The following is a 13,460-nucleotide window of genomic DNA, read 5'->3' on the forward strand; positions in this document are numbered from 1 at the left end:
AACCCCCACTTCCCCAAGATCTTTGGCTTCTAGATGATTTTGAGGAGAATCTCAATAGCTCTACTTTTGTCTACTGCTCAAGAAATATCTCATCTGAATCCCACTATCAGTGCTGACTTGCCCTCACCCTGTATTACCCATAAGGTAGCTCTGATGATGGTCAAATGAGTGAGATGGGAGGGGGACAAGTAGGACCAGTGTCTCCACTTCCCATAAATCACATGTGCCAATGTTTGCCTCATTCCTGCATACTCACATAACTCAAACCCACAGCCCACACAGCCTCGATCCTTTCCCGATTTTGTGCTTTTGTTGTCGTTCAGTCATTTCAGTTACTGTAGGCAACTCTTCATGATTCCTTTAGGGTTTTCCTGAGAAAGATATTGGAGTGGTTTGCTATTTTCTTCACCAATTAATTTTCCATATGAGGAAACGGAGGCAAATGGAGGGTAAGTTACTTGCCTAAAGTCACCCAGCTAGTAAGTGTCTGAAGCCAGATTTGAACTCAGAGAGATGAGTCTTCATGATTCCAGGGCTGCTGCTGTATCCACTGTGTCACCTAGCTGCCCCTCCTTAGGACAACTGCTCAAGTATCATCTTATCTTCCTTCCCACCATCTGTGCTGATTTGCACGCGCCCTGTATGACCCATAAGGTAGCTGTGATGATGGCCAATTGAGTGAAGAGGTCTGGGGGTAAACAAGAGCAGCATCCCCAGTTTGCTAATCCCATCTGCCAATGTTAGCCTCAACCCCACACACCCACAGCAAACCATTCCCAATGTTGCACACTGAGGGAGAGAGGACTGACCCAAACAGGGCCAATAAATAAACAGCTCCTTTATGTTTATAAAAGCCATTAATCCATTTCCAACAGGGGGCTGATGGGGCGGGGGACGGTGAAGGGAACAAGCCACACCAAGACACCAGTGCCCAAAGACCTGAACCCCAGCCAACAGATAAATGCCTTTGCAGAGATCTACCCTCCTATTAGCCTAGATACACACAGATCCATTCTGAAGGGCCGGTATTGTCTGTGAACTGGGTGACTGTCCCGAGTTATTAATATATTTGAGCCTTCAGGAGAATATTTCCATGACCAGGCTGAAGAAGAAAAATTAGCTCCTGTGGCAAACAAGTACAAAGGGCCCATTGCCAAGTTCTGCAGATATTTTATTCTCAGTTGCCTCAATAGCTAAATCAGCATGGAGGACAAGCCAGAGAGGAATACTAATCAGAATTAATTAGCCCCTTCCCTCTTCTGCCACAAAATCCTTTACAGAATTCCTTGATTCAGGGGCAACTGAGTTAAAATGTAAACCCAAAGAGCAAACAGAAGTCCGGTCATGTCTAATCCTGGCACTGGGCTAGCTGAAGAGAGAATGCAGACTTACCACCAATTCTCCACTTTCTCACTGCCCTGTGTATGGAAAACGTGGAGAGGGGGAAGGGAGCTGTCAGAAAGAGTCTAGTACAGTAAAGGAATGAATTGGCTTTCCCTGAACTCTGGAAAATGGAATTCTTGGGGCGTCCACGAAGAACAGGCATATCTAATTTGTTTTTAAAAATAAAATAATTGAGGGTCACAGAGCTCTTTAAAGTTTCCAAAGTACTTTAAATGAATTCTCTCATTAGGGGACTGTTTTGGGGGCTGGTCCTGTGATTTAATTAGCTCAAGGAAATCCCAGTAAATAAACCCCTTCTAATGATGATAATCAGAACTTCTAAATTTAGGATTTTAGAGAGCTGCCTGCAACATTGAAAGGTTAAGTGACTTGGCTAGGGTCACAGAGCTAGTATGTGTCAGAGACTGGACTTGAATCCAAGTGTTTCTGACTCTGTGGCTGGGTCCCTCTCTATGAACTCTCACCTTTCTTGGGAAGCCTTTCCTCTCCTTTCCCATGGTCAGAGATAAGGCTATGCTGGCAAATGTTTAACAACCAGTTCTCCAAAAATGCAATGACGTACTTTTAAAAAACCCTTACCTTGCATATTGGAATCAATACTAAGTATTATTAGTTCCATGGCAGAAGAGCAGTAAGGGCTAGACTATCCAGTTTAAGTAACTTGTGCAGGGTCACACAGCTAAGGAATGTTTGAGGATTATCTCATCTCTAGACCTGGCTCTCAATCCACCAAGCCACCCAGCTGCCCCCAGTGACATAATTTTAAAATGTAATCTGCATTATAAACATTTTCTTTATCATTGTCTTAAATCTAAACTATCAACAATAAATTAAACCTTGATTTATAGCTCTTGCCAGCCAACACATCTCTGGTCAGAAGGACTTGAACTCAGGTCTTTCTGCTTCCAAATCTAATCTTGCCAGACAGCATAGATCTGGTCAAAGAGATCTGAACTCTGGTCTTTCTGACTCCAAGTCTAACAGACGTGCAAGTACTGAAATGTCTCAGTAATAGAGTTTCACTAACCCAAGTCCTGTTTCCAAGAAATTTCATTTTGCTAAATGACTTAGATAAGGCAAGGTCTTCAAGGGTTACCAAGGTGGCCATTACAAAGGAAAGGGATACTCCTAGAGGTGAAGTTCTTCAAAAAATTTAATAATTTGTTCCTGATTTTCACTTGAAATAAATACCACAATCCTGAATTGGACAGTAAGAACCAAAGCTGGAAGGAGGGGATGGAGGAAGGTTTCAGAAATTCAGTCCTTCCCAGCATGACTTTCACTAAGCTTGGGAGCCAGAAGACCTGAAATCGTGGCTCAACCAATATACTTACTAGTTACATTATATAAACCAATTATCTTCTCTAGGGTTCAGTTTTCCTCATATGTAAAATAGGGTTAATAATCCCTGTAATACCTGCCTCACAAGATTGTGCAGAGAAAGTATTTTGTAAATTGAAAAAGGACATATAAATGTGAGCCATTTCTTAGAAATGCCTGGCCCTGGCCCTGTTGTGCTGTTTCTCTCTGATCTACAATTAGATTTTCCCTTTCAAACACAGTTCTCATTAGGAAGCCAGGAGTAAGGCTTGAGAAAGCATTTATGCTACTTTTAAAAAAGGGGGCTGAAGGTGGAGAGGGTAAGGGAGATGCAGGGGCGGGGGGAAGGCTTTTTACATTATTGAGAAATTAGGAGAAATAAAATTGGAGCCCTCCCAAGACAGCATGGTGCAATGGAAAACTATTAGCTCAAGTGTCAGGGAGCCTCTGTTCCAGTGTTCACCCTGCCAGTTACCACCTGTGTGACTTTGGATAAATCACAGCCTTTTTTCAGCCCAGTTTCCTCATCTGGAAACTAAAAGAGTTGAACTAGGTGACTTCAGTGTTTCCTTACAGTTCAAAATCTATAGCCTGTTTAACTATGACCAAACCTCAATCCCTCCTTTGAAATCTCAAACCATGTTGTGCTTTGCTTAAGTAGAATATATTATATTCCAGTTTTTAGTATAGTTGAGATCTCTGGGAATCATTTTTCTCTATCTGAGGTGCAAGTTTCAAATAGCATTCTTTGCAGCCACTGGAGAGACTTGATACTAAAATCTGGGACTTAAGTTAAACATGAGACTGGGCACCAAGGCTCAACACTGGAATCTGGGCCTTGATTTCTCCCTTAGTCACTAACTAGCTCAAGAACCTGGGGCCAATGACTTAAAGTACTTAGCCTTTTAGTTGTTCAGTCATTTTTTTAGTTGTGTCTGACTCTTCAAGATTCCATTTGAGATTTTCTTGGCAAAGATACTGAAGTGATTTACCAGTTTCTTCTCCAGATCATTTTATAGGTGAGAAAAAATGAGTCAAATAGGGCTAGGTGACTGGCTCAGGTTCAGACATCTAGTAAGTGTCAAGAACAGATTTGAACTCAGAAAGAGTCCTACAAACTTCTACACAGTTGTTATCTTTGCACTCCATCTCTCCCTCAGCTGCTATTGCAATAGCTTACCCAGAGTAGTCCCTGAATATTTGGTGAAAGGAGTAAATTAATATCTTTCAAGGTCCTTTTCAGCTCTAAATTTCTGGAAACTCCAATCCACTAAGAGAAAGATAACTACTCTGAGGAATGACAAGCTTCCCGTTATCTGAGACCTCATTCCTTCTAGATGCAGGCTAAGTATTTTTGAGGGGGGGATGACTGATCACTGGGGAAATCAGTGAGGAAAGGGGAAACCGCAAAAAGGTAAGTGAAGCACATTAATAGAGAACTTTCTTCTATTTTTCACCCTAAGCTCTGCTTTGTACAGTATGAAGGTCTGGTCAATAGAGTTTTCTCCCTGTGGACAAGAAAAATCCATATTTTTCCCCTAAAGATGTGCTTTATCAGCCCTGGAGGGCAAGTTAAAGGTTGTTTAGTTATAGCTCTGGGCTATTTGTTTCAATGAAAGCAAACTTGTTACTATACTTTAAAAAGCTCTCTCTTAGGCTCTCTCTCTCTCTCTCTCTCTCTCTGTCTCTCTCTCTCTCTCTCTCTCTGTCTCTCTCTCTCTCTCTCTCTCTGTCTTTATTTCTCTTTTCCTCTCTCTTTCTCCCTCTCTGTTCTGCCCCCCCTCCTCATTCTCACCCTTCACTCCCAGCCCCTATCTCCCCCAATACTTATCCCACAGAAAATACTCACTTCTTTTAAATAAAATTCAGGAGTAAAGGAATGGGGGAGGAGAGCAGCATCCCTTCAGGCTTCTAGGAATGATTCCTTGGACAAGTGACAACTTGCTAACAATGCACAGAGAATTAAACTCCCCCAAATCCCTAGGGAATGGGTCTATGTCTTCTGTGTGTGTGAGAGTGGATGCTTATTATTCTCTCTCTTCCCAACACAATATGGGGGGGGGGGGAGGAGTAGGGAGAGAAACCACCTCATTGATAAAAGTTATTTGCCCATCAGTTTAATAACGTTAAGAGGTCGTTTTTCTAGGGCTTCACTCTATGAAAGGTACAATACTTACCCCAAGCTGAAAGGTCATAAAAGAATGTTCCTCAATTGGAGAATAGCTGAACAAATTGTGGTCTATGATGGTGATGGAATACTACTGTGCTACAGGAAATGATGAACAGGACGATTTAAAAGTTCATAAAGTCAGAGCCCTTACATTCTCTGGGGAGAGTCTGAGGATAGTGGAAAGGGAAATAGCAGGGTCTGGGTTCAGGCCTCTTCTCTGACCCAGAACTAGTCCTGGCGTGACTGGCTCTCTGAAAGCCCCAGAACAAATCATTTAACTTTTCAGCGCCTTCAGGCAGAATCATCTAGAACAGAAAGGTATCTAGCAGAAGCAGGAGTTTTCCGGGGTTCCTGCTACCAATGAAATCACTGGAGAAATCACCCAAAACAACACACAGTCATGCACACATACCCTTCCAAAGTCAGATTAAACGGGAGCTTCTCTGGATTCCCTTGGAGTAGGATATTAGATATTAGCTATTAGATAGGAATTGGGAATGAGAAGAGTATATAGACAGCTGGAGAGTGGCTACTTTAAACCCTGGGGCTTCTTTGAGCTGAGCATAGGTGGGGTGGCTGGGCATAGGCATAGGTAGCGTGGCCTGGGACTTGGGTCCTATTTGGCAAAGCTCTCGGCATCCCGATCAGTAAAATGAAGGGAGGTGGGACGAATTACCTCCAGGTTCCTTCCAGATCGGACATTCAAAGATTCTTGGCTATTGCCAAGGGACACAAACCCGTGCCGGACTTTACAGACTCCGCCCTCCGGTTCACAAGGAAAACTCAGTCTTGTGGCAATAAGCTTTCCCCTGGCCAAGGACATCGTCCGCATGGCTCGCACACTCCCCCAAAGCTCTGCCCACATCCATCCACTGAGCTTCTTTTGTGCCCTAGGGTATGGAGAAGCCCAGCTCCAGCTCTCTGGCTCACTCTGCCTCCTCCGCCTCAGTGGGCACCTCCGAGCACACACCACAGGCTCAGTCAACAGATGAAGTCGCTGTTTACGCAGGAAGAGAAGGCTCCTCCAGAGGAGGGGAGGGCGGGGAGGAAAGCCAGGACAACATCCACTCTGGCTGGGGCTGCGCAGCTGGGCTGGAACCACCAAGTTCTGTGCGCTAGATCAGAGGCGTGCAATTCAAACCCTTTTCCCGCCCCCATCCTTCCACCTAAATGCAATAAGATGCCTTTAGTCCCAGAACCTCTTCTCCCTTCCTACTTATTCTTTAACCTCGCTCCCGGGACTCCCAGGGCCCGAGGTCTGTCCTGCAAAGTTCCTGCTAGCAGTTCCTGGGTTACAACTAAGACTTACCTGGGCTCTGGGGCAGGAGGGTGCAGAACACTAGGAAGCAGGAGGAAAGAGACCACAGCCTTCGGAACATGGTGAGGGGTGTGAGGGAGCCGATCCGGGGCTCCCAGCTCCCGGGGCCCGACTGGGCTAAGCTAGGCTAGGGATGGATCCCGTGAGGAGACGCCAACCACGGTGAAAGCCCCAGATTCGCTCTCACCCCTGGAGTTGGAGAGCCAAGCCACACTTGCCCCCAGGACTGGGGGATCGGAACTGTGCTACCAGAGCCGAAGTGCAGAGGACCAGTCCAAGGAGACGAAGCCTCATTCCCGCCGCGCGGGACCCTGCGAACTCGCAGTCCCCACCGAGGCAGAGGAGGGGGAAGGGTGCAGCCGCCGCCTCTGCCGCCGCTGCTGCTGTGTTTGCAATGGCCCGGGCTCAGCTGCTACCATCCCTTCCAAAGGCTGCCCTGTTGCATGGAGGGTACCAACTACCGCACGGCTCTCTCTGTCCCCGCCGCCACAGCCGCCGCCGCCACCCACCTCTCAGCTCTGGCGGGGCAAGAGAGTAGAGTCTATAATCCCGCAGGCTATTCCGGATCAGTCTCCTCCTGCAGGCCAGGGCCTGGCCCAGAGCAAGGACCCCGCGGGGAGTGGTGGTGGGTGGGCTGGCTCTGCACCCCGGGACCCAACTTCTCTAACTGCAGGACCAACTCTATCCCGCAGCTCCCTCGCGCGCCAGCACACTCTTCTACCCTTTTTTGCTTCGGCTTGTCTTCTCTCCTCCCCTTCCCTCCCCTTCCTCCCTCCCTCCCTCCCAGCCGGCCAGCCGGCCTGCCTCCCCAGCCAACTAGCCTAGTCCGATTTCCTCCCCTCCCTTTCTCCTTTACTCTCCCTCCTCCCCTACTTTTCCCTCCGCTGGCCCCGCCTGAGCTGACACTTAGCCAGCTAAGTGCAAGGCGGGGCGAGCTCAGCAACCCAACCCACCCAGCTCAGGCCAGAAGCGCCGGTCGGGAACTTACTCACAAATGAGATCCTCCCCTACCTGCAGTACCCCGACCTACACTCTTTCAAAAGCCCGAAGCCCTTTGTTTTCCCGTCACATCAATTTCTAAGGAGATCCCTTCGCCCTTCCCCCTCCCAACTAGCTACCCCAAGTATCAATCCCATGTACAAGAAAAGGGGTGGGAGCAGTCTGCAAAACTAACCCCTCTGACAGTAAATGAATTATTCCACATCCATGTCCCCCCTACACACACACACACACACACACACACACACACACACACACACACACACACACACACACACACTTCTGCAATGAAGGAGGAAAGGCTTACTTTCTTTACTCTTCTCCAGGGTCAACATTCGGTTTTATTTTATTGTAGAATGACTTTTAAACAAATTTGAGGAGGGCATTAGAACCCCAAAGTTGAATTCAAAGTTAGTTTGTCCAAACGCCTTTTTTGCCAGAATAGGGGAGGCTTACAGCTGTATTTACAAAGTCAGATTATGGTGCTTTTTACCAAAGATGCTGGCAATGCTTCCAGATCAAAGGACTTCACTGAAATGATTTTCACAATATTTTTCAGTTAGATCCAGTTTCTGCACCTGAGCACATGTAACAACTTGAGGTAAATTTCATGGACTCAATAAGATCAGGAGATCAATGGATCATTGAGGATTTGTCTAAGGCTGTTCAGTGACAGATTCAGCTATAGCTTCTGAACACAGCCATGTCCTGTTTGTTGAAGCAAACACAAAGCTGTGTTATCTGATCACTTTTCCAGTAGAGAAAAACGGGGTTCTGAGGAAAATCAGTTAGTAAAATTTAGTGCTGAGTTCCAAGCAAATGAAGGGCTTAAAAAAAAAAAAACTTTACCTGTTTAAGAATCAATATCTTCCTGACTTCAGCTACATCTCCCTATCAACTTTAACACCTGATTGCCCCTCTCTCTGTATGTGTCATATTTCCCCACTCCCAATAGGACAGCTAGGTGGTGCTGTATGACCCTGGACACATCACTTATCTCTGTTTGCCTCAATTTCCTCATCTGTAAAATGAGCTAGAGAAGGAAATGGCAAAATATTCCAGTATCTTTGCCAAGAAAACCCCAAATGCGGTCACAAAAACCTGGACACAACTGAACAACAACAACACAAACTTCAATAGGAATGTATGATCCTTGAGAGCAAATCAAGACTTTTTTAACCTTGAATCCCCAGCACCTGGCACAGTGCCTTGCACATAGTAAGCTTGTGGTAATTGACTTTTTCTCAGACTTCTAAAACAGGAAGTGTATATTCACTTCCTATACTCCCTCTGTATTCGATGACCCTATAACTCTTTACGAGGACTTCTGACTCACTGCTTAACTGACATTGCTCTCAAAGGTCACCAAAAACCTCTTACTAAGTTCCTTGGCCACTATTTAGCGTTCATTCTCAAACCTGCCATAGCTGACAGGTAACCCCACTTCTTGAGACTTTTCCTTTGACTTTCCTGACATATTTCTTTTTAGCTCTGCTCTAGTCTTTCTAACATCTCAGCTTCCTGAACTGAAAAAATGAATGCTTAACATGTGTAACATACAGTCTTTGAACTCAATTTCTCAAACCCCAAGTTAGACCTAACAGGTCAGTCATCAGAACAAGGATATTTCTCTCCATACCCCACCCCCCCACCCCCAGAGTCCTAGAGATTACACTGAGAGAGATTGGGAGATTTTCTTGTATTATTATTCATAAACCCATGTCCAGTGTGGACCCCCAATATATGATATAATACATTTATTAAGTACCTGGGGCATATGGGTATTCAAGAAGGTTTGAGGGCTTGTGGAGCCCTTTGCAAGGCTGCTCATCCACCTTTGGTAATCCACTTGACACTCACCTCTCATCCATGGAAGGGGGTCTACCTCAAGCATGTGAAGGTTTCCCCTGGTGGAATGGGCATATGAAAATAATTTGTTCCAGGGCCATGAAGGCAGCTGAAGCAGGCAATGTGGAGCACTTAGAGCTTTGTTAGACATCAAAGATGCCAAGGTCATTCACTGCATGCCAGGCCCTCCAGTTATCCTAACTTTTGTCTTGTCACTGAACTTGGATGGCTGTGGAAGAGAGTGAAGCTGGTGACTCTGTGTAACCCTGCCTCACTTAAATCCAAATCACAAGCAAATCAAGACATGTGATGTCATTGGTTCTCTTAAACAACAGCAACATTAAGCGCTTATTGTGTGTGGGCAAGCTGATGGTACAAATGAGTCCCGTCCTCAAGGAGCTTACAATCTGGTGGGAGAAGACAATACAAAAAGAAACTGCAAGGGGGGCATGAGAATGATGGTAGTGGAGTTGGTAGCAAATGATATTATCTGATTAGCTATCATCTTCCCTAATATCAATTTTATCAATGTCTTCTCTTCTCAAAATTAACCAATTAACAACAATTCAATTTTACAAAGGGATTTTTACTGAGAAGTTCCTATAAAAATAGAAGTCCAATAATCCCAGACACTAGGAGCATATTCACTTCCACTTCAGTCCCCAAGGAGAGAGGACTCAGATTTAAAATGGTGAGGACCAACATTCCATTTAACCAGTTCACCTCTGGGGATGGAATAGCACATGGATGAGTAACTCCCTTCCTTTAAGGACATAATGGTGGTTCAGTGGATAGAGAGCCAGGCCAGGAGACAGGAGGTCCTAGATTTAAATTTGACCTCAGACACTTCCTAAATTACTTAGTTATTTGTTTGTTTGTTTTTCATCCCTAACTTTCCATCTTAGAATCAATACTGCATTTTGGTTCCAATGCAGAAGAGCAGTAAGGGCTAAACAATGGGGGTTAATTGACTTGCTCAGGTTCTCACAGTTAAGAAGTGACAGAGGCCAGGTTTGAATTCAGGAAATCCCACACTGCTTAGTATTGATTTCTAAGATGGAAGGTAGAGGGCAAGCTAAATGGCTCAGTGGATTAAGACCCACAGACAGGAGGTCCTAGGTTCAGATATACAACATTGATTCTAAGACAGACAGTAAGGGTTTAAATAAAAAAGACAATATATGTTGTCAATTTGTTTCACTTCTGTGCACCAGGTCAGACAGGTTGGTTAAGGGTAGGTTCTCTTTGGATTTAGCTTATAAACAGTTTCTACCATGAACTCCAGTTCTTGGACCTTTGGTGGCTCTTCCAACATTTTGAAACTTCCAAGATTATAATCATTGATTCCAATTTCCAATACTCATTCACTTAAGATCAAGGCAGAAGTATGGGAGAAACTGAGCTTAGATCAACATCTTACACGCTATACCAAAGATGAACTCAGAGCAGGTAAATGACTTAAATATATAAAGAGAAATCATAAACAAATTGGGTGAACATAGAATAGTGTACCTGCCAGATCTATGGGAAAGGAAAGAATTTAAGACCAAGCAGGAGATAGAGAACACTACAAAATATAAATGAATAATTTTGATTATATTAAATTTAAAAGATTCTGTGCAAACAAAACCAATGCAACCAGAATTAGAAGGGAAGCAACAAATTGGGGGAGGGGGGATTTTACAGCAAAAAACCCTGACAAAGGTCTCATTTCTCAAATTTATAAGGAACTAAGTCAATTGTACAAAAAAATCAAGCCATTTCCCCAATTGATAAATGAGCAAGGGGCATGAATCGGCAGTTTTCAGATAAAGAAATCAAAACTATAAATAAGCACATGAAAAAGTGTTCTAAATCTCTCATAATTAGAGAAATGCAAATCAAAACACCTCTGAGGTGGCATCTCACACCTAGCAGATTGGACAATATGGCACCAAAGGAAAATAATAAATGTTGGAGGGAATATGGCAAAATCAGGACAATAATGCATTGCTGGTGGAATTGTGAATTGGTCCAGCCATTCTCATTCCTCATTCCTCATGCCTAGGAAGGGAATAAGGAATTATAGAGAAAGAACTTTAAAAGACTGCCTACCCTTTGATCCAGCCATACCACCACTGGGTCTGCACCCCAAAGAAATAATAAGGAAAAAGACTTGTACAAAAAAATATTTATAGCTGCACTCTTTGTGGTGGCAGAACACTGGAAAATGAAGGGTTGTCCCTCAATTGGGGAATGAATGGCTGAACAAATTGTGGTATATGTTGGTGATGGAATACTATTGTGCTGTAAGGATTGATGATCTGGAGAATTTCCATATGAACTGGGAGAACCTCAATGAACTGATGCAGTGAAATGAGCAGAACCAGAAGAACATTGTACACAGAAAGTAAAACATTGTAGAAAAATCAAATGTAATAGACTTTGCTACTAGTAGCAATGCAACAAGCCAGGACACTCCTGACGGACTTATGGGAAAGAATGTTACCTATATTGAGAGAAAGAACTATGGGAGTAGAAATGCAAAAGCTAAACATGTGACATCACTTATCACATGTATATATGGGTATGTGATTTGGGTTTTAAGCTTTAAAAAATCGTTCTATAGCAAAAATGAATAATATGAAAGTAGGTATCAAGTGATAACATTTGTACAACCCAGTGGAATTGCTTATTGGCTCTGGGAAGGGAGAGGGAAAGAAAATGAATCATGTCAACAGAAAAATATTTTAAAATGAAAATTAAAAATTAAATTAAATAAAAATAAGGAAAAATATTTAAAAGATCAAGGCAGAATAAATGTAGTGACAGCAACAGAAGAAACAGAGGTAACCATGCATTTATGGCCACATGGAGGCCTGGGTAGGGCAATAAGGCAGAAGCAGCTGCTACTCTGTCTCTCCCCAGCAGAAGGTTCTCTCCAGAGTCATTAGGAAAGAGAGAGAACGGTATTTCCTCTGTTAAAACCTTTTATGTGCATACTCAATTCTGGCTCAGCAGTCAATTAAAAAGGCTTAGGCCACACCACACAGTAAGCTGACCTGAAATAATTAGAATAGCTGAAATTGGGGAAGGAAAAGGCCCCTCTGTCATGTATTTCTGGAAACTCATCAAAGCAACTTCTAAGGATTGGCCATCCATTGGTCAATCCCCCATTACAAAGAGATAAATAAAAAAAAGACTTTATTAAGTACTTACTTCCTACCTAATACTAGTTAGGAAAGTATTTGGGCAACTGCTTGTGGAAGATTTTGATGGCCAATTTCAACATTCTTCTGTAGATTAAGGATCTTTAACTCAGTCTAATTCCATCTCTTAAGCATGGGTCTCCCACTTCCCTCCTCCTTCCCCAGGACTCTGTCCAAAGTCTTTTCCCCCCTCTCTCAAGGTAATCTAATTTCCTCCCTTATACTCAAATATCGCCTTTATTCTAATTCCAAATTTGTCTTCTAGGACAACCAACCCAGCACTCCCAAACCATGTCTCCATCACTAAACCCCTGGCCCTAAACTCCTAAACAACCCTTAGACTCCAGGCCCACATCTCCAACTTTCTGCTGGAAGGATATACCAAGATGGCAAACTCAATATGTCCCAAATTGAATTTCTTCTCTTCCCTACTAAACCTACATCCCTTCTTGAGTCTCTTACTTCTCTTAATGATAGTATTAGTCTCCTAGCCACTCAGGCTTAAAACCTGGGAATTGTCCTTGACTTTTTTCTCCCACAATCCCTATATCCTTAGCTGTTAGATGCTTTGAATTCTACTTCTGCAACCTTTCTTATGTCTGCCCTGTTCTCTAGTCCACCGCCCTACTTCAGGCCAGTGTCATTTCTTTTCTAGTCTAAAATTGTGTTGTCCTCCTAACTGATCTCCCTTTCCATCATCTTTCTCATCTGTAATCCTCTCTACACATAACTACCAAAATAACCTTCTCATTCTGGGCAAGGCACTAGGGATTCAAAGATACTTTTTTTAAGTGGCCCAGATTGGGGAAGCTGGGTGGCTCTGTGGAATGAGAGCCGGGCAGAGAAATGGGCGGTCCTGGGTTCAAATCTGACCTCAGACTCTTCCTAGCTGTGGGACCCTGGGCAAATCACTTACCCCCATTTGCCTAGTTCTTATCACTTCTGCTTTAGAACCAATTCACATTTAATTCTAAGATCAAAAGTAAGGGTTAAAAAAAAATGATCCAGTCACTCTCAAACTCAAAAATATCCATGTTTTCTCTGTTGCCTATGTTGTTGTGCAGTTGTTTCAGTTGTGTCTGACTCTTCATGACTCCATTTTGGATTTTCTTGGCAAAGACACTTGGAGTGGTCTGCCATTTTCTTCTCTAGCTCATTTTCCAAATGAGGAAACCAAGACAAACATAGTTAAGGGATTTGCCCCTGGACACAC

General features: G+C 43.7%; 1 protein-coding gene across 1 annotated transcript in view; it reads right to left on the bottom strand.

Annotated features, from left to right (window-relative positions):
• The window catches only part of ITGB5 (integrin subunit beta 5), a 197,869-nt gene extending 190,876 nt beyond the window's left edge, over positions 1–6,993 (bottom strand). Inside the window, exon 1 of the mRNA XM_007493818.3 lies at positions 6,204–6,993. Coding sequence (XP_007493880.2) covers positions 6,204–6,273 — 70 coding nt within the window. The 5' untranslated portion in view covers positions 6,274–6,993. The remainder of the gene's footprint in view (positions 1–6,203) is intronic.
• Positions 6,994–13,460: the final 6,467 nt, after the last annotated feature.

The sequence above is a fragment of the Monodelphis domestica genome, chromosome 4 (assembly GCF_027887165.1).
Source record: "Monodelphis domestica isolate mMonDom1 chromosome 4, mMonDom1.pri, whole genome shotgun sequence".
Lineage (NCBI taxonomy): Eukaryota > Metazoa > Chordata > Mammalia > Didelphimorphia > Didelphidae > Monodelphis > Monodelphis domestica.